Source organism: Bubalus bubalis, chromosome X, assembly GCF_019923935.1.
Source record: "Bubalus bubalis isolate 160015118507 breed Murrah chromosome X, NDDB_SH_1, whole genome shotgun sequence".
In the NCBI taxonomy this organism is placed as follows: domain Eukaryota; kingdom Metazoa; phylum Chordata; class Mammalia; order Artiodactyla; family Bovidae; genus Bubalus; species Bubalus bubalis.
This window is the reverse complement of record NC_059181.1, coordinates 106,334,818-106,359,300: the sequence shown is the minus strand read 5'-3', so window position 1 is coordinate 106,359,300 and position 24,483 is coordinate 106,334,818. Positions and strand designations below refer to the sequence as shown.

At 38.7% G+C, this 24,483-nt stretch overlaps 1 protein-coding gene and 1 long non-coding RNA gene across 3 annotated transcripts in view; one reads left to right on the top strand and one right to left on the bottom strand.

Annotated features, from left to right (window-relative positions):
• The window catches only part of TMLHE (trimethyllysine hydroxylase, epsilon), a 61,587-nt gene extending 58,184 nt beyond the window's left edge, over positions 1 to 3,403 (top strand). For both annotated transcript variants that reach the window (XM_044937574.2, XM_025277249.3), the window contains 2 exons: positions 481 to 619; positions 1,411 to 3,403. In XM_044937574.2, the coding sequence (XP_044793509.1) occupies positions 481 to 619; positions 1,411 to 1,542 (271 nt within the window). In that variant the 3' untranslated portion in view covers positions 1,543 to 3,403. The remainder of the gene's footprint in view (positions 1 to 480; positions 620 to 1,410) is intronic.
• An 18,711-nt stretch (positions 3,404 to 22,114) lies between these two features.
• Positions 22,115 to 23,792, bottom strand: LOC123331979. The gene is made up of 2 exons (XR_006548785.2): positions 23,735 to 23,792; positions 22,115 to 22,424 (listed from the first exon to the last, which is right to left on the bottom strand). It is a non-coding gene; the product is annotated as an uncharacterized LOC123331979 (long non-coding RNA).
• Positions 23,793 to 24,483: the final 691 nt, after the last annotated feature.

Sequence of the window (24,483 nt, the reverse complement as noted above, 5' to 3'; positions counted from 1 at the left end):
GTACAATAATGATAAATCTTATAAATATAACATTAAATGAAAGAAGCCAGACACAAAAGAGTACATACTATAGTATTCCATTTATATAAAGTTTTATAAATAAGCAAAACTAACCTGTGATTACAGAAGTCATGATGGTATAACAGTTATCCTTGGATGAGGTGAGAGACATACCATGTGGCATGGCCAAAAAATATATTGAAACAAACAAAACATAATATTCTAAGATAGTAGAAACCAGCTAGAACTTTCTTCTATCCCCTACCCTCAGATTTTTCAAAGGAAAAAAAATATGGCCAACAGGCAATGGAACTCTTCTCTAAAATCATATAGTCTTGAGAGAACATTAGCTTATTATTGCCACATCATCATGGGACAACTAATGAATATAGGGAAAGCCTTATATAAAATTGCCCCATCAGCAACAGATGTTTTAACATGTTTTGGAGAAAATCTTTCTTTCTCACAATTTCACCTTAGGTACAACAACTATGACCGGGCTGTCATAAATACTGTACCTTATGACGTTGTCCATCGTTGGTATACAGCACACCGGACTCTAACCAGAGAGTTGAGGAGGCCTGAGAATGAGTTTTGGGTCAAACTCAAGCCTGGCAAGGTGGGTGCCAAGCTCAATAGATGTCACTTAAGCAGTGAAGAATGAGGACTTATGGAATATGTGAGTCAAAATGTTACAAAGGAAAAAAAAGAAGAGAGTCCTGGGTGTTGGCCCTAGTCCTACCACTCACTTACCGAATGACCCAGAAGCAGGCTCCCCCAAGTATCTACCCATCAATGATTCTATTTGTATGATGAGGGAGTTGAACTTGATAGTCCCTAAGAGTCCATCTGGCTTCATGATTCCTTTTTTTTTTTTTTTTTTTTTTTTTTGCTCTTCCTATTTCCTCTGGATAAAGAATATCTCTAGCTTAGTGTAAGACAGTGAAACAGTTTAACTCTTTGAGAGAGAGAATTAAAAGAAAAGAACAAAAGAAACCAATGATCTGGTTTGCTTTGATAAAAGAATAATTACTCAAGAAATATAACCTCCTCAGATACAGGGCCTGTTACCTACTGTTGCCTTTGTTATTTCCATTTAGCCTAATACAGAGCTATGCACTTCCTAGTTGTCAAATGTTTAAAGAAAGAAAGAAAGTGAAGCCACTCAGTCGTGTCTGACTCTTTGTGACTCCATAGACTATAGCCCACCAGGCTCCTCCATCCATGGAATTTTCTAGGCAAGAGTACTGGAGTCAAATGTTTACTTAAAAGAAAAAAAAAATCTCATTTAATGTAATCAGAGAACAACCTAAAGTTTTTATTTTAAATGATCTCTTCTGATTTATGATTCCTGTGGTCCGTGCTTGTTCTGAGTATTTTTCCTTTCTCTTTTTTTTTCCCCATTCACAGGTACTATTTATAGACAACTGGCGTGTCCTACATGGCAGGGAATCCTTCACAGGCTACCGCCAACTCTGTGGCTGCTATTTAACAAGGGATGATGTATTAAACACTGCTCGTCTCTTGGGCCTTCAGGCTTAAAATTGATGGCATTGAGATTATGAACATACCTGACACCCTGGCTATCGGAATTTCATTTCATATCAGCAGAATAATATTATGTCGATACCGACTTCAAATTGTCTCCTCATGTCATCACATGAAACTAAAGCCTCCCCTTTTTCTAGTAAGGAAAACCTTAGAGATAGGCCATTTCGTATGGTATCTCTCTTCCCCAAGTTACAACATGGACTCATTTGGTTTTTAGATCTTTTGATGTAATTTTGGTCAATCTTCTTCAGAAATATAATCATCACATTGACGAGAATCAGTAATAGTCACTACATAAAAATTTGTTTCAACAGGATCTGTCAGAAAGAAGAACATTATAGGAATAACACAGTCTAACTAGAGCAGAAATTTGCAACATTTTTTGGTCTTAAGACATCCAAACACATAAACGTTATTGAGGACACCAAAAGGTGCTTAGATGTGGGTTATATCTATTGTTACTAATTATATTAGATATGAAGACTTAGAAATATTTAAAATTTAAGAATAAAAAAGCATACATCCATCAGAGAGATGACTTTATCACATGTCATATAGCCTCTGGAAAAGTCTTCTGTATGTTCATTAGATAATTAAATGGAAAAGGCAATATCATCTTAATATTGTTATTAAAAATATTTTATTGATAATACATAGACCCACTAAAAGAATCTCAGGGACCGTTCCAGGTGTCTTTAGACTACACTTTTGAGAACCAGTGGCCCAGAGCAGCAGTCCCCAAGCTTTTTGGCACCAGGGGCTGGTTTCATGGAAGACAATTTTTCCAAGAACTGGGCCAGGGTGGCGGGAGTGGGGCGGGTGTGTGGTTTCGAGACAATTCAAGTACAACAATGAGGAAAGGCTGTAAATAGGAAGTTTTGCTCACTCACCCACTGCTCACCTGCTGCTGTGTGGCCTGGTTCCTCACCTGGTTAGGGACCCCTTGGTTTAACTGAAACCTTAAATTTTTCTCTGTGGTCTCCTAGAACTATAGATATTGTAGGAATTTTATTTTAGTATTTTATCTTGTGAGAAGAATTATCTCTCCTAAATCATCTCTCGAGGAGTAAAACTAAGAAATCACAATAGTTCCTGTGGAACAAACCCATCAGTTTGGTAATTCTGTGAGGGATAATTGCACAAAGGTTTTAGAGATTTCTGAGGTTCCATATGATAATTCACATATGCACATACATACACACATACATGTGCATGCCCACATGCACACAAAACAGTAAGTGGAGATTACTATCCAAACTTGCATTTTAATTTTTGAAGGAATTTAGGATGCAATATTTTCCTCCATTTCTACTGCTCTGTTTTTCTGTCTTAAAATATTATACATATCAACTGCCAAGATTTGACTGGGTTACGTATACTTTGTTATTTATTTTTAATGATTTTCCTTTATATGTGGAGAGAGAGAGGGAAAAAGAGACAGAAGGATAGGTGTGAGATTTATTTTCTCTTGGCTTTCATTGAAAATGAAGTTGTACAATAACCACATTGACTGCTATAGAATGATGTAAGACAATCCAGGCTAGGATGTATGTAAGAGGAAAAAAGCATTATTAGTGAGGATAGAAGTCACAAATCAAAGTCAGTATTCTATGACAGGGAATAGAGCCTAATCTGATATTTACAGAAAGTTCTTAGTTCACATTTAACAATTTATACATTATTTTATTGACCCATCCAGGACACAAAACTATGTTCTCAAATATTTCTGCATTTTAATTGTACTACATAGGAATCCTTAGGGGTCTTCCATGAAAAGTGTTTTCCTCTTAAGTCAAAGGATTGATGATTAAGTTCATGTATTAAAGAGTATTTGTTGTTGTTTAGTCACTAAGTGGTGTCTGAGTCTTTGCAACCCCATGGACTGTAGCCCACCAGGCTCCTCTATCCATGGGGTTCTCCAGGAATACTGGAGTACGTTGCCATGCTCTCCTCCAGGGAATCTTCCTGACCCAGGAACAAACTCACATATCTTATGTATCCTGCACTGGCAGGTGGATCATTTACCACCTGGGAAGCCCTTTACTATAATTATAAAATCCTCCACATCTGTTACAATCTGTCCCCCACTCACAAGACATCTAGTCTAAATCATTATGGTAATAGTGTAGAGTATCTACTTTGCTCTGCTGGCAAAGACTCCATTTTTCTGTTCTCCAGAACAAGTATATGATATCACTTATATGAGGAATCTAAAAAAAAAAAAAAAAAGAACTTATTTACAAAACAGAAACAGAATTACATAGAAAACAAAATTATGGTTACCAAAGGGGAAAGGGAGGAGGAATAAGTTGAAAGTATGAGATTAACAGATACATACTACCATATATGAGCTTACTAACTGCATGGGGAACTATATTCCATATCTTGCAATAAACTATAACGGGAAAGAATCCAAACCAAATAGCATTGCAAAGCCTTTGAAAATAGAACTACATTAAGACCACGAACCATACAGGGCTGGTCACAACATGTGGCTGGGACCCAAATGAGTGAGGGAAAAAATAAACAGAGCCTTGGGGACCTGTGGGCATATAACAAAAGGGTTGAGATTTTTCTCATTGGTGTGCTAGAGGACAAGAGAAAGAAGGTGGGACTGGAAAGTATTCAAAGAAAAAAATGGCTGAAAATTTTCTGTGTGGCAAAAGACATAAACCTACAGATTGAAGAAGTTGAGTGAATCCTAAATAGAATAAGCCCAAAGAAATCCACATCAAGATATACTACCGTCAAACTTCTGAAAACTAAAGGCCTAGAAAAAAGTCTTAAAAGCAGCAAGAGAGAAACAATATCTTCCACGTATGAGGAAAACAGAGTTACATGGATTTCACATCAGAAACCACTGAGGCCAGAAGGAACTGGCACGACACTTCTCAGGTGGTGAAAGAAAAGAATCAGAATTGGTGGCTCAGATGGTAAAGAATCCACCTGCAATACGGGAGATCTGGGTTTGATCCTTGGGTTGGGAAGATACACTGGAGGAGGGCATGGCAACCCATTCCAGTATTCTTGCCTGGAGAAACCCCATGGACCTATGAGCTGGACAGGCCACAGTCCATGGGGTTGCACAAAGTTGGGCACAACTGAGTGACTAAGCACAGCACAGCACATACATGATGATCAAGTGAGATTTATTGGGTGAATATAATGTTGGTTCAACACATGGAAATCAATGTAATACACCATATTTATAGAATGTGAAGAAGGCGTTCATGATCATCTCATTGATGTGTGTGGGGGCAGGGAGGGCATTTGACAAAATCCAACACTAGTTGCATAAAAATGAATTCAACAAAATCCAACACCCGTTTCATAAAAATGAATTCAACAAAATAGGAATAGAAGGGAATTTCCTCAACCTGATAGAGAGCACCTGATGGAAAAATCACAGATAGCATCATGCTGCTACTGCTAAGTCGCTTCAGTCGTGTTCAACTCTGTGCGACCCCATAGATGGCAGCCCACCAGGCTCCTCCATCCCTGGGATTCTCCAGGCAAGAACACTGGAGTGGGTTGCCATTTCCTTCTCCAATGCATGAAAGTGAAAAGTGAAAGTGAAGTCGCTCAGTCATGTCTGACTCTTAGTGGCCCCATGGACTGCAGCCTACCAGGCTCCTCTGCCCATGGGATTTTCCAGGCAAGAGTACTGGAGTGGGGTGCCATTGCCTTCTCCAAGATAGCATCATACTTAATGGTAAAAGAGTAGATGGCTTCCCTCTAGCATCAGGAACAAGACAAGGATGTCTGTTATTGTCACTTCTATTCAATATTGTATTCAAAGCTCTAGTCAGGATAATTAGGCAGGAAAAATAAAGGGATCCAGACTAGAAAGGAATGAGGAAAACTATCTCTATTTTATACATAAAACAATAAAGAATCCACCAAAAAGCCACAACAACCTATTCAAATATGCAATGAACTCAGCAAAGTTGCAGAATCCAAGACCAATGTGCAATAATCAATTATGCTTCTTTCTATATGCTAGAAATGAACAACTAAAAATGAGTTTAGGAAAGTAATTCATTTTACAGTATTGTCAAAAGTAATAAAATACTGAGAAATAAATTTAACAGAAAATGTGCAAGTCTTGTACTCTAAGAACTGCAAAATGTTGCTGAAAGAAATGAAAGAGACCCGAAGGAAATGTAAACCCATCCCATGTAAGTGGATGAACATAAAACATTGTTAAGATGGCCATAATCCCACAGGCAATATACAGATTCAGTCCTATGCCTGTTAGAATCTAACCTGGCTTATTTGTAAAAACTGAAAAGCTGATCCTAAAATTCATATGGAAATGCAAGGAAGACAGATAGCCAAAACAATCCTGAGAAAGAAGAACAAAGTTGGAGAACACACACTTCCTAATTTAAGAACTTCCAACAAGACTATACCAATTCTAAAAAATGTGGTGCTGACATAATGGCAGTCATATAGGCCAATGTTTCAGGATTTCGAATCAAAAATAAATCCATGTGTCTATAAATAGTTGATTTTCAATAAGGGTGCCAAGATCATTCAGTGGAGGAATGACTAAACTCCTCAAAAAATGCTGGTGAGATGAGAGGATATCCATAAACAAAAGAATTAATTTGGACCCCTAATCCCACATTATGTAAAAGAAAATTAACACTAAATGGATCACAGACTGAAATGTAAAGGGCTGAAACTATAAAATGTTTGTAATAAAACCTGTAAATCTCCATGACTTTGAATTAGGCAATGGTTACTTAAATATGACAGCAAAAACACAAGCACAAAAAAAAATAAATTGGACACTATCCAAATCAAAAACTTTGGTGCATCAGAGAATTCTATCTAGAAATTGAGAACCATAATTGAAAGAAATTCATGTACCCCAATGTGAATTGCAGCACTATTTACAATAACTAGGACATGGAAGCAACCTAGATGTCTATTAACAGATGAACAGATAAAGAAGTTGTGGTACATATATACAATGGAATATTACTCAGCCATTAAAAAGAACACATTTGAGTCAGTCCTAATGAGATGGATGAACCAGAGACTATTACACAATGAAGTAAATCAGAAAGAGAAAAATAAATATTATATATTAATGCATGCATATGGAATCTAGAAAGATGGTACTGATGAGCCTATTTGCAGGGCAGCAATAAAGATGCACCAGGACTAAGGGAAAGGAGCAGTGACCCTCACAAGAGACTGAGCCAGAACTGCCTTAGTGTCTGAGGGTCTCCTGCAGAAGCATGAGTCAGCAGTGACCTGCTGCAGGGACAGAGGATCTCCAGTTTTTTCATTCAAAAAACTAAGATCATAGCAGCCAGTCCCATCACTTCATGGCAAATAGATGGGGAAACAATGGAAACAGTGACAAGCTTTATTTTCTTGGACTCCAAAATCATTGCAGATGGTGACTGCTATATTTTCACGGTGCAGCCAAGAAATTAAAAGACTCTTGCTCCTTGGAAGAAAATCTAGAACAAACCTATATGGTGTATTAAAAAGCGAGATATTACTTTGCCAACAAAGTTCTATCTAGTCAATCTATGGTTTTTCCGCTAGTCATGTATGGATGTGAGAGTTGGACTATAAAGAAAGCTGAGCACCGAAGAATTGATGCCATTGAACTGTGGTGTTAGAGAAGACTCTTGAGAGTCCCTTGGACTGCAAGGAGATCCAACCAGTCAATCCTAAAGGAAATGAACCCTGAATATTCAGTGGAAGCACTGATGCTGAAGCTGAAACTCCAGTGTTTTGGCCACCTGATGCAAAGGTCTGACTCATTGGAAAAGACCCTGATGCTGGGAAAGATTGAAGGCAGGAGAAGAAGGGGATGACAGAGATGAGATGGTTGGATGGCATCACCGACTCAATGGACATGAGTTGGAGCAAACTCCAGGATATGGTGAAGGACAGGGAAGCCTGTTGTGCTGCAGTTCATGGGGCCGCAAAGAGTGGGGCACCACTGAGTGACTGAACAACGACAAATGGAGATGCGGACATAGAGAACAGACTTGTGTACACAGTGGGGGAAGGAGAGGGTGGGATGAATTGAGATAGTAGCATAGAAATATGTACATTACCACATGTAAAACAGATAGCCAGTGGAAATTTACTGTATATCAAAGGGAGCTCAAATCTGGTGCTCTGTACAACCTAGAGGGATGAGATGGAGTGGGAAGTGGGAAGGACGATCAGAGGATCAAGAGGGAGGGGACATATGTATACTTATGGCTGATTCATGTTGATGTATGGCAGAAGCCAATGCAACATTGTAAAGCAATTCTCCAATTAAAAGTAAATAAAGAAAAATTACAATTAAGATCTGAGGCTAAATTATGGTTATAAAGTAGATAGTGTGTAGTATGTAATATCTCTATATACTAACAATGTAGATATAGAAAAAACTCGGAAAAAAGAGGGAAAATCAGGAGAGGGTATGAAAAATAGAAAAATCTGTTTTTAACTTTTTTTTTTACCCAAAGTTTAAACTTTTTACTTTGTATTGGAATATAACTGAGTAACAATTGTGTGGTAGTTTCAGGTGAACAATAAAGGAACTCAGCCATACATATACATGTATCCATTTTCCCCCAAACTCCCCTCTTATCCAGGTTGCCACATGACATTGAGCAGAGTTCCCTGTGCTATGCATTGGTCCTTATTACTGATCCATTTTAAATATAACGGTGTGTAAATGACCTTCCCAAAGTCCCTGACTATCCCTTCCCTTTGGCAACCATAAGTTAATTTTCTAAGTCTGTGAGTCTCTTTCTGTTTAAAAGTAAGTTCGTTTGTGTCATTTCTTTTTAGATCCCACCTATAAGGGATGTCATACAATATTTCTCCTTTCTGTCTGGCTTAAAAATAAAAGAAATTGAAAGGACAATCCACACAATGGGAGAAACATTTGCAAATCTGATAAGGGTGTACTTTCCAGCATGCATAAAGAACCGTTACCAGTTAATGATAAAAAGATAAGCAACCTAATTAAACAACAGGCAAAGGACTTGAATAGGCCTTCCTCCAAAGCAGATGTGCAAATGTCCAAGAAGCACAAGAAAAGATGCTCAATATCTTTAGCCATTCAGTTCCGCTCAGTCGCTCAGTCATGTCCAACTCTGCGACCTCATGAACCACAACACACCAGGCCTCCCTGTCCATCACCAACTCCCAGAGTCCACCCAAACCCATGCCCATTGAGTCAGTGGTGCCATCCAGCCATCTCATCCTCTGTCGTCTCCTTCTCCTCCTGCCCTCAGTCCCTCCCAGCATCAGAATCTTTTCAAATGAGTCAGCTCTTCACATGATGTGGCCAAAGTATTGGAGTTTCAGCTTCAACATCAGTCCTTCCAGTGAACACCCAGGACTGATCTCCTTTAGGATGGACTGGTTGGATCTCCTTGCAGTCCAAGGGACTCTCAAGAGTCTTCTCCAACACCACACTTCAAAAGCATCAACTCTTGAGCACTCAGCTTTCTTTATAGTTCAACTCTCACATCCATACATGACCACTGGAAAAACCATAGCCTTGACTAGACATACCTTTGTTGGCAAAGTAATGTCTCTGCTTTTCAATACGCTATCCAGGTTGGTCATAACTTATCTTCCAGCGAGTAAGTCTTTTTTAATTTCATGGCTGCAATCACCATCTGCAGTGATTTTGGAGCCCCCCAAAATAAAGTCAACCACTGTTTTCATTGTTTCCCCATATATTTGCCATGAAGTGATGGGACCAGATGCCATAATCTTAGTTTTCTGAATGTTGAGCTTTAAGCCAACATTTTCACTCTTTTCTTTCACTTTCATCAAGAGGCTCTTTAGTTCTTCACTTTCTGCCATAAGGGTGGTGTTATCTGCATATCTGAGGTTATTGATATTTAGCCATTAAAGAAATGCAAATAAAAATCACCATGAGATACCACTTCACACCCACTACAATGGTTATTACAAGCAAAACAAACAAAAAATAGCAAGTTTTGGAGAAGATGTGGACAAACTGGGACCCTAATTCACTGCTTGTTGGGAATGCAAAAATGGCAGACCACTGTGGAAATCAGTGAGGTAGGCAGTTCCTCAATAAAAGAAACATAGAATTACCATTGTGTTGTTGTTCAGTCACCCAGTCATGGAGTGACACACAACAGGCCTCCCTGCCCCGACCATCTCCTGAAGTTTGCCCAAGTTTATGTCCATTGCATTGGTGATGCCATCCAGACATATCCTCTGACGTCCTCTTCTCCTTCTACCCTCTTTCCAAGCATCAGGGGCTTTTCCAATGAGTCGACTGTTCCATCAGATGACAAAATACTGGAGCTTCAACATTAGTTCTTCCAACAAGTATTCAGGATTGATTTCCTTAAGACTTACTGGTTTGATCTCCGAGCTGTCCAAGGGACTTTCAGGAGTTTCCACCACCACAGTCTGAAGGCATCAATTCTTTGGTGTTCTGCTAAATTTACAGTAAAGATCTCACAACTGTACGTGAGCACTGGGAAGACCATAGCCTTGTCTATACAGACCTTTGTCAGCAATTTCTCTGCTTTTCAACACACTGTCTAGGTTTGTCATCAGCTTTTCTTCCAAGGAGCAAGCGTCTTTTAATTTCATGGCTGCAGTCACCATACACAGTGATTTTGGAGCCCCAGAGGACAAAATCTATCACTACATCCACATTTTCCCCTTCTATTTGCCATGAAGTTATGGGACCAGATGACATGAATGTAGGTTTTTAAATGTTGAGTTTTAAGCCAGATCTTTCACTCTCTTCTTTCACCTTCAAGAGGTTCTTTAGTTCCTCTTCACTTTATGACATTAGAGTGGTATCATCTGCATATCTGAGGTTGTTGGCATTTCTCCCAGCAATCTTGATTCCAGCTTGTGATTGATTCAGCTCAGCATTTGGCATGAATCAGTTCAGTTCAGTCACTCAGTAATGTCCGACTCTTTGCAACCCCATGAATTGCAGCACGCCAGGCCTCCCTATCCATCACCAACTCCCGGAGTTCACCCAGACTCACGTCCATTGAGTCAGTGATGCCATGCAGCCATCTCATCCTCTGGCGTCCCCTTCTCCTCCTGCCCCCAATCCCTCCCAGCATCAGGGTCTTTTCCAATAAGTCAACTCTTCACATGAGGTGGCCAAAGTACTGGAGTCTCAGTTTCAGCATCATTCCTTCCAAAGAAATCCCAGGGCTGATCTTCAGAATGGACTGGTTGGATCTCCTTGCAGTCCAAGGGACTCTCAAGAGTCTTCTCCAACACCACAGTTCAAAAGCATCAATTCTTCAGCGCTCAGCCTTCTTCACAGTCCAACTCTCACATCCATACATGACCACAGAAAAAACCATAGCCTTGACTAGACAGACCTTTGTTGGCAAAGCAATGTCTCTGCTTTTCAATACGCTATCCAGGTTGGCCATAACTTTCTTTCCAAGGAGTAAGCGTCTTTTAATTTCATGGCTGCAGTCACCATCTGCTCTGCATATAAGATAAATAAGCAGGATGACAATATACAGCCTTGTCGTACTCCTTTCTGAATATGGAACCAGTATTTTATTCCATGTCCCAGTCTAACTGTTGCTTCTTGACCTGCATACAGGTTTCTCAGGAGACAGGTAAGGTGATCTGGTATGGTTTCCCATCTCTTTAAGAATTTTCCACAGTATGCTGTGATCCACACAGTCTGTGGTTTTCCTCTATTTATTTGCATTGCTCTTTTAATAAGTCTTCCTTATCTCTCCATGCTATTCTCTGGAACTCTGCATTCAGTTGGGTATATCTTTCCCTTTCCCATTTGCCTTTTGATTCTCTTCTTTGCTCAGTTGTTTGTAAAACCTCCTCAGACAACCACTTTGCCTTCTTCTTTTGGGGGGATTGCATTCCTCTTTTGGGGGGATAATTTTGGTCACTGCCTACTGTACAATGTTATGAACCCCTGCCCATAGTCCTTCAGGCACTCTTTCTACCACATCTAATCACTTGAATCTATTCATCACCTCCAGTGTATAATCATAAGGGATTTGGTTTAAGTTATACCTGAATGGCCTATTGGTATTCCCTACATTCTTCCTGTACATTCATTCACTACATTCTTCTTCCCATTCTTTCCCTACATTCTTCCCTTCCATTCTACCTGTATGCCTGGGATTTTGCAATCAAGAGCTCATGATCTGAGCCACAGTCAGCTCCACGTCTTGTTTTTGCTGACTGTATAGAACTTCTGCATCTTTGGCTGCAGAAAATATAATCAATCTGATTTAGGTATTGACCATCTGATGATGTCCATATGTAGAGTTGTCTCTTGTGTTGTTGGAAGAGAGTATTTGCTATGACCAGTGCATTCTCTTGACAAAACACTGTTAGCCTTTGCCCTGCTTCATCTTGTACTCCAAGGCCAAATTTTCCTGTTATTTTGAGTGTCACTTGACTTCTTACTTTTGCATTCCAGTCCCCTATGATGAAAAGGACATCTTTTTTTTTTTTTTTTTTTTTCGGTGTTAGTTCTATAAGGTGTTCTAGGTCTTCATAGAACCGTTCAACTTCAGCTTCTTAGGCATCAGTGGTTGGGACATAGACTTGGATTACTGTGATGTTGAATGGTTTGCTTGGAAACAGACTGAAATCATTCTGTCATTTTTGAGATTGGACACAAGAATTCCATTTTAGTCTCTTGTTGACTATGAGGGCTCTTCCATTTCTTCTAAGGGATTCTTGGCCACATAGTAGATATAATGGTATCTGAATTGACCTCCACTCTTTGCCAGTTGCATATTGGACACCTTCCAACCTGGGGAGCTCATCTTCCAGTGTCATCTTTTTATCTTTTCCTATTGTCCATGGAGTTCTCAAGGCAGAATACTGAAGTGGGTTGCCATTTCCTCTTCCAATGGACCATGATATGTCAGAACTCTCCAATATGACTGATCCGTCTTCAGTGGGCCTGCATGGCATGGCTTATAGCTTCATTGAGTTATGCAAGCACCTTCACCATGACAAGGCTGTGATCCATGAAGGGGGCAGGTAGCATGGCACTGGAGATGTCAATTTGCTCAAGCAATGAAACTACATTGGTAAAGTGCCTGAAATTGAAATCACCACCTGGTCAAGCTAATGAAAACCCACTCTCATTCTCCAAGACCATCTGTTTTCTGTACGGGCCAAATAGGCTACTTTAATGGAGATATGGAGGAAATCATCACTCCTGCATGTTTGTAGCCTTTGATGGTACTGCAAATCGCTGAAATCCACTCAGGTATGTGCAACGATTTGGTTTACTATATTTCTAGACAGAGGAAATTCTAATTGCTTCCATTTCTCCATCCATGCCAAAATAGCCCTCACTCTGCAGGTCAGGGAACAGATGAGTTGTGGACTCTGCCAGCTGCTGAATATGTCTATCCTAATTTTGCATTCCAGAACTGTGTAGACAAGCACAGGATTGGTTTGGCGTCACACTGCACCCAATGGAGGTGGGCCTAAGCTAAAATTTCATTGATCCCTTGACCTAAAATAAGCTCCTACTGTGACTGATGGACCATAGTGACACTTGGGGCATCTTGGAATTAGTGTGAGATCAGAACCAGTGTCTGATAGGCCCCAAAAGGTATTCTCCTAATTCAAAATCACATTGACTAAAAACCTCTATGTCCCTTTCAGGAAGGCCAGGAAACAGACTAACAATATATATTTTGGGACAGTGTACTGAGGCATGATGGACACCTACTTCCAGATTTCAAAACTTACTCCAAAACTACAGCTATCAAAATTGTGTGGACTAGCATAAGGATAGATACATAGATCAGTGGAATAGAATTAAGAGTCTGGAAAGAAACCCATAAATATATTCATGGACATACATCCCAAAGAGTTGAAAACAGGCATTCACACAGAACCCCATAGAGAAATGTCCACCACAGTAGGCACAAGGGAGAAGGCACCCTAATGTCCATCCACTGCTGAGCAGAAACAAAACATGTGTGGTCTAGCCAAACGGTGGAATACTATTCAGCCAGGAAAAGGAAAGAAGTACTGATTTGTGCTACCATGGGCATGGACCCTATGCTCAGTGACAGCAGTCAGACACAGAAGGCCATTTATTGTATGCCTCCCAAGTCTCCAGAGTAGGCAAAGGGCTGTGGACTGGAAGCTGATGAGAGGTTGCCTGAGGTCTATGGGGGAAGGGTAGGGGAAACTGCAGGAGGGGCAGTGCGGAGTGACAGCCTGGCCGGTACAGGGGTTTCTCCTTGTGGTGGTGCCAATGTTTTGGAACTAGACACAGTGGTGATGGTGGCCCAGCACTGCCGGTGTATACTTGGTGCCACTGGGTGGTCTGCTGCCTTCTCTGTACAAAGGTCCCATCCAGTGGAAAGGGAGAGTTCCAATAAAGAGAGCATCAAATGGGCAGTGTGAGCAGGATTCTGCAAAGACCATTTCTTCACAGGCCCAGGCCTGCGAGGGGTGGGGTGGGGGGCATGGGAAAACAGTGACCTCAGGGGGTCTACCCGTCACAGAGGTGTGCCCAACCAATGAGGGGCCAGCCTGTGGTTGCAAAAAGAACATGATATTATAGAGTACTTGAAATTCTCAATAGTTGTCAAACTCTTTCTTCGGACCTAATCCTTGACAACCACTGCTCTTGTCTCCATCTCTTAAAAAACTACCTTTCCCATGTGTCTTGTAAGTAGATTCATTAAGTCTGTCAGCTTTTGAGGCTGGCTGCTATCAATAAACATACTTCTTTTGAGGTTCATCAAGATTGTTGTGTGTATCAATAGTTATGTTCTATTGTTGAGTAGTATTCCATTGTGTGGACGTACCACAGTTTGTTTAACCCTCGGCCTATTGGAGGACATTTTTGTTGTTTCCAGGTTTTTGGCAATGTTAAATAAAGCAGATATGAACATTCATGGATAAGTTTTTATATGAACATAAAGTTTCATTTCTCTAAGGTGTATACCCAGGAGTTGGCCGACTGAATCATACAAAAAGGTTCTTCAGTTCTCTTTGCAATTAGCCTCATTCTCGTGCCCTAGGGGCAACCACTGTTCTTATGTTTTTCACCACATGTTGGTTTTGCCTGTTTTAGAACTTCAAGTAATGGAATCATACGTGTAAGTACGTTCAGTGAAGCCTCTTTTGAAAGACACTGGAACCCTGTGTGCCCTGTTCCCAGCTTCCTGGATGTGTTCCACTGATCAGTGGGCTAGCAGCCACTCTATACAACACAGCCTTTATGAAATGAAACCCAGGACAGCCCAGCCTACAATTATACCCACAGTAATCCACCTTGCCACAACAGAAGCATCCATGAAGTACACATAGGGGACACCTCCATACCTCTTATCACTGATAACTAGTAGGTAATGTACTGTTGGGGCCCATAAGGTGTCTCCTACATGAGAGCACTTCTCCAAGATCAGGGAATGTAACTGACCTACTTAGTACATAGAAACAAACACTGAGATTCAGGCAAAGTGAAGAGAAAGATAAATGTGTTCCACATGAAGAACAAGACAAAATATCAGAAAAAGAACTAAACAAACTGGACATAAACAATCTATCCAGTAAAGATTTCAAGATAATGATCATAAAGATGCTCAATGAGTTTGAGAGAAGAATTGATGAACATAGTGAGAATTTTAACAGAGTTAAAAACTATAAAGCAGAACCAAATAAAGATGAAAAATACCATAACTGAAATGTTAAAATACTCTAGAAGGAATCAGCAGAAGAGTAAATGATACAGAGTCTCAGGTCTCCCACATGGCAGGCAGATTCTTTACCAGCTGTGCCACCAGGGAAGCCCAAGAATACTGGAGTGGGTAGCCTATCCCTGTCCAGCGGATCTTCCCGGCCCAGGAATCAAACCCAGGTCTTTTGGATTGCAGGCAGATTCTTTACCAGTGGAGCCACCAGGAAAACCTAATTAAAATACACTAGAAGGAATCAACAGAAGAGTAGATGAAACAGAGGAATGGATCTATGAGCTGGAAGGCATAGCAGTGGAAATCATCTAACTGAAGAGAAACAGAGAAAAAAGGAATTTGATAAAATGAAGATAGTGTAAAAGAACCCTGGGACAACATCAAGTGTTCTAACATTCACATCATATGGGTCTCAAAGGACAAGAAATACAGAGTTTCAGCTATACAAAATGCATTAGTTTTTGAGATTTACTATAGAGCATATAGCCTATAATTAAAAATACTGTACTGTATACTTAAATTTTACTAAAAGGGTAGATCTTCTGCTAAGCATCATCACAAGATAATAACAACAATAATAATAAAGAGGGTAGGAAAAAACTCTAAATCAAATCCCTTATGATTATAGAGAGGGATTAGATTTGGTAAACGGAGTGCCTGAAGAACTATGCACGGAGCTTCATAACATTGTACAGGAGGTGGTGACCAAAACCATCCCCCCCCCAAAAAAGAAACATAAGAAGGCAAAGTGGTTGTCTGAGTGGTCGTCTGGTTGTCTAGGTTGTCTCACCTACAAATAGGTGAGAAAAAGAAGAGAAGCAAAAGGCAAAGGAGGAGAAAGATACACCCAACTGAATGCAGAGTTCCAGAGAACAGCAAGAAGAGATAAGAAAGCCTTTTTAAGTGAACAGTGCAAAGAAATAGAGGGAAACAATATAACGGGAAAGACTAGAGATCTCTTCAAGAAAATTAGAGATACCAAGGGAATATTTCATGGAAAAATGGGCACAATAAAGGACAGAAACTGTATGGACTTAACAGAAGCAGAAGAGATTTAGAAGAGGTGGCAAGAATACACAGCAGAACTTTACCAAAAAGGCCTTAATGACCTGGATAACCACGATGGTGTGATCACTCAGATAGAGCCAGGTGTCCTGGATTGTGAAACCAAATAAGCCTTAGGGAGCATTACTACAAACAAAGCTGGTGGAGGTGATGGAATTCCAGTTGAACTATTTCAAATCCTAAAGGATGATGCTGTTAACATGCTGCACTTACTATGCCAGCAAATCTGGAAAACTCAGCAGTGGCCACAGGACTGGAAAAGGTCAGTTTTCATTCCAATCCCAAAGAAGGGCAATGGCAAAGAATGTTCAAATTGCCATACAATTTCACTCATTTCACATGCTAACAAGATTATGCTAAAAATCCTTCAAGCTAGGCTTCGGCAATACACAAGCCGAGAGTTTCCAGATGTACAAACTGGATTTAGAAAAGGCAGAGGAACCAGAGATCAAATTTCCAACATCTACTGGATCATAGAAAAAGCGAGGGAATTCCAAGACAAAATCTACTTCTGCTTCATTGACTATGCCAAAGCATTTGACTGTGTGGATCACAACAAACTGTGGAAAATTCTTAAAGAGATGGGAATATCAGACCACCTGACCTGCCTCCTGAGAAACCTGTATGCAGGACAAGAAGCAGCAGTTAGTACTGGACGTGGAACAACGGACTAGTTCTAAATTGGGAAAGGAGTACATCAAGGCTGTATATTGTCACCCTGCTTATTTAACTTCTATGCAGAGTACATCATGCGAAATGCCATGCTGGATAAGTCACAAGCTGGAATCAAGATTGCCAGGAGAAATATAAACAACTTCAGATATGTAGATGATACCACTTTAATGGCAGAAAGCAAAGAGAAATTAAAAAGCTTCTTGATGAAAGTGAAAGAGAAGAGTGAAAAATCTGGCTTAAAACTGAACATTCAAAAAACTAAGATCATGGCACCTAGTCCCATCATTTCATGCAAATAGATGGGGAAACAATGGATACAGTGACAGATTTTATTTCCTTGGGCTCCAAAATCACTCTGGATGGTGACTACAGCCATGAAATTAAAAGACACTTGTTCCTTGGACAAAAAGCTATGACACACCTAGACAGTGTATTAAAAAGTAAAGATATCACTTTGCCGACAAAGGTCCTATGTATAGTCAAAGCTGTGGGTTTTTCCAGTAGTACAGATGTGAGAGTTGGACCCTAAAGAAGGGGAGTGTGGAAGAATTGATGCTTTCAAACTGTGGTGTTGCAGAAGACTCTTGAGAGTCCCTTGGACTGCAAGGAGATCAAACCAGTCTATCCTAAAGGAAATCAACCCTGAATGTTCATTGGAAGGACTGAGGCTGAAGCTGAAGCTCCAATTCTTTGACCACCTGATGTGAAGAGCCAACTCATTGGAAAAGATTCTGATGTTAGGAAAGATGGAGGGCTGGAGGAGAAGAGGATGAAAGAGGATTAGATGGTCGAATGGTATCAACTCAATGGACATGAGTTTGAGCAAATTCTGGGAGATACTGAAGGACAGGGAAGCCTGACGTGCTGCTGTCCATGCGGTGGCAAAATATCAGATGTGCCTGACTGACTGAACAGCAACATAACTTCTGGGGCCTTACTGTAAACTGAAAACTCATGGTCTAAATGAGACAATTGAAAACTAATATATTAACAATAATACGTTTCCATCCATATTACCCAGTACTTTTGGGCATTTCTGTATTTAACGTATAGAATCATGTCTTTACACCTGGAAACTAGGTAAGTTGCACATTGTGTTTCATTTTATTTTGTGGTAGTTTTGATTTTGTAAATAGCATAAAGACTAGGTTCTTTGGCTATCCAGATTTCATCTCTTTCGTCCGTTAGCTGAATGCTCTAAAGCTGCAGTCAGCTCAGGGCAAAACAGGCTATCAAGGATGGATAGGTGTACGTAAAGTGATGGAAAGAGGAACCAGAAGAACTGTCATCATTGTGGTTTTCTTCTTCTTCCTGGTCCTGTAGCTTTTTCTTGACCAACTTGGAATTTATACACCCAGAAACTTCTTTCATTTCTTGGACAAAGGTCATTTTGGAAGTAAAGATGCATAATAGAAAGATAAGGCCTCCAGAGACACCACACAGGAAATACAGGCCCATTTTCTCAGGGATGCCTGTGAGGAAAACAATAAACAATAAACCCATACTCTATAATGGTGTCAAAATGAGAAATACTAAAACAAACAAAGAATAAATGCAAAATGACAAACCAGTTCTTTAGTGTCTTGGTGATTTTTATATTCCTGAATGCTGCGGATTGAATTGTGTCCCCTCTCCCAACAACAACAACCTCAACCTCAACATGATGGTATTTGGAGATGAGGCCTTTGGAAAAGAAGTTTACAAAAGGTCATGATGGTGGGGCCTTCATGATGGGGTTAGTGCCCTTATAAGAAGAGACAGCATAAGGATATCTCTTTCCTCCTCCCTCCCTTTCTTGTCTCTGTCTCTGTCTCTCTCTCTCCTGTTTATGGACATACAGTGAAAAAGCAGATGTCTACAATATAGGAAGAGAGTTTCCACCAGAAACCTCCTATGCTGGCACCTTAATCTGAATCTTCTTGTCCCCAGATCTGTGAGAAAATAAATTTTTGTTGTTTAAGCCAACTTGTCTATGTTGTTTTGTTTTGGAAGCCTGAGCAGACTAAGACATTGAATGAGAATTGGACTGGAATTTTGTATTCATTTAATCATTATAAATGTGAAGCCCAAGCATGTTTTAGTGGGTTTTTCCCTAACGTCTCAAGCAAAAGATAGTAGTTGTATATGCATTTTCCATTGTCAAACTTGAAAATACAGAGAATAAAATGTTACACTTCCTATTCCTACCTTCAAACTAGGGGCTTATTTCACACCAGTTCTGTATTAAATGCAACATACTGCACCAGAGAAACACATCCAGTGAAAAAAATTCCCTTGAAAACTCTGTATTGGTTGAGATGATAAGCTAGTTATCATCATATAACAATCTCTATCTCCTTGTATTTAATGTTATGACATTTACTCTTTTAAAATAACAATGTTGCTTTAACTATTGCTATTTCTCCCCTTACTATCAATTCAGAAAGAAGAATTTATCTTTTTTATGACCTTTACCTATCACTAGTTGTCTTTTTGGGTGTTTAAAAATTATTTATTATGACAGGGGAAACTGCTAATGAGAGTTTACTTGGAAAAAAAGCAGTTGACATTATATACAATATTATCTTTTTTCTTTTGTTTTTTTAAATGACTTTATTTTTTAGAGCAATGTTATGGGCACAATATTATGATTTTTTCATGAAATGACCAGATAGCCTCTCTTTCCCTCTGAGAGTTGGATTAAATTTTTTCTTTGTATGTTTTTATTATAAAGGTGAGATATATTATGAAAAAACCTTAGAAAATACAGAAAATGTAAAAAACCACCAACAATACCATCACTTAGGAATGCTATCAACTGTTTGATTTAGATCTTTCAAATATTTTTCTAAATTTCTTTTAATGGCATTATAGTCTATAGGACCTAAACTTGTTAAAACTCTAAGTAGATACTATCAAACTCCCTTTCAATGGTATACCAATAATACACACCACTGGCATTTTAACCAACATGGAGTGTTGCACTTTCTATGTTACTGCTTTAACAAGACATGTTATCACAATGTTTAATTATGTATGACTCTGATTTCCAGTAATGTTAAACATTTTGACAATTTTATTAGACATTTATGTTTCTCCTTTCTGTCAATTTTTTATTACTATCTTTTGCTTAATTGAAAGAAGTAAGTGATTTTGTTATAGATTTCAAAGAGCTCTTATACACTGTTATTATTAGCTCTTTGTCAGGATTATTACAAACAGTTTTTGTAATTTGCCTCAACATTAATTGTAGCCATTTTTGATGTCCATAGGCTTAATTTTATTAATTTACTCAAATCTAGAACTCTTTTCCTTGTGGCTCCTGTTTTTGAATCATAATAATAATAATTAGAGATTTATTTCCCACCACAATATATTTCACTTCCATTGTGAATAGCCAAATGGATAAGTTCTTTTTCCTTTTGAAAATTTCTATTACTCTTATGCCTCTAAAGGAAAAATTTTAGATTATCAACATCCATATTTTCCTTTATATTTTTATTATTTTTAACAGACTGAAGACTTTTAAAGTTTTTTAGAACAAGTTTTTAGTTTACAGAGTAATTGTCAGAAAGCAGAGACTTCCCACGTACCTCCCCTCACTACTCCCTCCACCCCATTCACACACAATTTCTCCTATTATTAACATTTTGTATTTGTGTAATTTGTGCAATGCATTTGGTACAATTGATGAATCAATGCTGATATATTATTAACTAAAGTCCATAGTTTATATTAGGATTCAGTCTTTCTGTTGTACAGTTCTGTGGATTTTGATACATGTAGATAGCTCAGTTGGTAAAGAGTCCACCTGCAATGCAGGAGACCCCAGTTCGATTCCTGGGTCGGGAAGATCCCCTGGAGAAGGGATAGGCTACCCACTCCAGTATTCTTGGGTTTCTCTTGTGGCTCAGCTGGTAAAGAATCCGCCTGCAATGTGGGAGACTGGGGTTCAATCCCTGGGTTGGGAAGATCCCCTGGAGAAGGGAAAGGCTACCCATTCCAGTACTCTGGCCTGGAGAATTCCATGGACTGTATAGTTCATGGGGTTGCAAAGAGTCAGACACAACTGAGCGACTTTCACTTCACTTCACTTCACATAATGTTCTATGTTCACCACTATATATATATACATATATATATGTATATATATATATGTATATATATATATAATAGTTTCACTTCTCTAAAACTGCCCTGTGCCCCACCTATTCATCTTTATCTCCACTCTCAAAAAAGAACAGAATCCATCTGACAGAAACTCCCTCATCTTCCTAAATCTGAATTAATCTATACCTACACCTATTTTATTATTCCTCTCTCAACTTGCTTTCTTTAGAGAACCTGTCCCCTCTATTTCAGCTGGTCTATCTTTAATTTCACTGATTCTTTCTTCTATCAGCTCAAATATAATTTTGAGCTCTCTAGTAAACTTTTCATTTTAGTTATATTTTTCAACTCCAGAATTTATATCAAGCTTAATTTTTATAGCTTCTCTTTATTGAAATTCTCTATTTGGTGAGACAGATGAATGGGTAAAGAAGATGTGATACACATATATGGTGGAATATTACTCAGCCATAGAAAGGAATGAAACTGGGTCATTTGTAGTGATGTGGATGAACCTAAAGTCTGTCATACAGAGTGAAGTAAGTCAGAAAGAGAAAAACAAATATTGTATATTAACTCATATACATGGACTCTAGATAAATGGTACCAATAAACTTACTTGCAGGGCAGGAATAGAGATGCACATGTAGAGAACAGACTTGTGGACATGGGGAGGGGAGAAGGAGAGGGTGGGACAAATTGAGAGAGTAGCATTGACATATATATAAGACAATATGTAAAATAGCTAGCAAGAAGCTGCTATATGACACAGGGAACCCAGCCTGGTCCTCTGTGATGACCTAGAGGGATGGGATGGAGGTGGAGTAGGAGGGAGATCCAAGAGGGAGAAGATTTATATAGTTGATTATACATATAGTTGATTCATGTTGTTGTACTGCAAAAATTAACACAGCATTGTAAAGCAATTATATTCCAATTAAGAGAATAAAGATGAAAAAATGCCAGTCCCAAAAGTAGAAATCAATAGGATGGTTAAAGATACAACAGGAAAATGCAAACCATAAAATGTTGGTATAACTCTATTAGCATCAAGCACAATAGATATTAAGGTAATAAAACTTACTGAAGATTTAAATGGTCACAACATCCAAATGAAAAGGTCAATATGCCAGGATGATGTAACATCGTAGGCAAGTGATAACATAGCTTCAACATCCATAATCAAAAATTTACAGGAGTAAAGAAGGAATGTGAAAATTCAGCACTATATTACCTCCTTTAAGAACTAATGGAGAAAGCAAGGTGGCTCAGATGGTAAAGAATCCACCTACAATGCAGGAGATCCGGGTTAGATCCGTGGGTCTGGAAGATCTCCTGGAAAAGAGAATGTCAACCCATTCTAGTATTCTTGCCTGGAGAATCCCATGGACAGAGGGGCCTGTTGTGCTACAGTCCATGCAGTCGCAAAGAGCCAGGCATGACTGCAGGACTAACATTTCACTTTTTTTTTTCCAGTAAAAACAGTCATAAATGCAATGAAGATATGAAATATTGGTTTAACACAATTAATAATATTGATCTAATAGTCACAAACAGAAAACTTCACCCATTACTATAGAAAGGAAAATAGTCACCCATGTGCCACAGACCTAAAGAAATGAGGCTAAATGTATGTTTGTGAGAGTAATGTGTATAAGATGAAGCAGTCATACTTCTTTTCCTAATGACCATATAGAAAGTATGTCAACCCTATAGGAAATAGGTCTCAAGAGAGTGGCAACCTGTTCTTTCTCACCAGTTTGTTGGCCTGCTTTGGCATATTAGCGAGGCAGTGTCATCTAGGACCATCTATAAGAGACCTGCTCAAAAAGTTATCCTTCTACACATACTTTCACCAAAAAGAGCTACAGCACTTAGCATAATTTGAAAACTTCATTGGACTGATAATATATCTACATTCTTAACTATTTTTGCATCAACAGATCTCTGGTGAATCCAATGTAAGTTGCTAATGAGCACAAGATTTCTTTGGGGAGAGGTGATAAAATGTTCTAAAATGTGACCATGGTAATGGTTACACAACTCTCTGCATATACTAAAAATCATTCATTGTATGCCTAATAGGATGAATTTTATGATATGTAAACTATACCTTCAAAAGTCTGCAAAAAAAAAAAAGAAATAAAACTTGTTGGAGGAAGTTTGCCATTTGAGAATGAGTCAAATATTAACGGAGTTTGGACTAATCACCTTAGACTCTGATATTATATATTAACTCTATAATTTAACTCTTTAATTTAAATATATATAGTTATGGTACAAAATCTGACTCCATGAGACTGTATGTATGGAAGATGCTCTCAACCATTAGATGTTCTAAGCAAGCTTTCCAATAGACTTAGACAATACAGCACCATTTCAAATATTAAATTCCATTTTTATGAGACTTTATTTTTCCACCTAAAACTGCCTAGTCTTAGTTTAGATTAAATTCCCATGATTGTGTCCGAATGAAAGAGATATTTTATAGGAAGGCAGTATGTAGGAGATCAGATTAGACCCAAGTTTTTAAGAGGGGAAAGGATAAAGAAAGGAATATTTAGTATTAAATAAGACTATTTAGCTATTCTGTTTCTAATCATTCACCTGTAGGCATACTATGCAGAGTGTTTTCTGATACTTACCATATATATAATCAGACAGTGTAAATGGGTCCAGTGAGCTATGGTCAATTTTTTGCAGCAGCTTTATAGGCACTGAAATGCAAAACATCAAAGAGTTGAAAATTGGCATGGGAATTCCGATTACTGTTCATACAACTGGGATGGTTAAAAAGTTGATATTTGGCATACTTTCATTTAAAGTAATATATTGTGAGAGACTAAATTAAAGTAGTGTTAATCTAAGTTTTAAAGTGACAGCCTTATCATACCTATTTATTTCCATGGAATAAATCCTGAGTATTAAATCAAGTAATGGTCTAGGCATTGTCACAGAATAGAGGAAGGAATAAATGAACTAAGGAGATTTCAAAGCACAGAAGCAAGGAGTGTACACTAAAGTACTAAGGATGCTTGAAATGGAATGTAGTGAAGACTTTGAATTAAAGCAATTTCAAAATAAGGATTTACCAAACACCAAAGAAGATGAAGCCATTGTTTTAATGTATGGAATGGCTCCTTCCTCTCAGTTTAGAAAAACGTTGGCATATTTTAAATCAAAAATAAAAAGATATCTGTAATCTCACATCCCCCTAGAACTATCTCTGAGTTTTCATCTCACTGTTCCTCATAACATTATAGACACAGCTGATTAAGTCTTCCTTTCCATCAGTCTTCTCCCTTTTTGCTTTCACACCACATTCTTCTCATCTTCTTCATACTTCATCTCTTCTTAGTTCCCTTTGAATTAATCCTGGAATGTGAAATCAAGT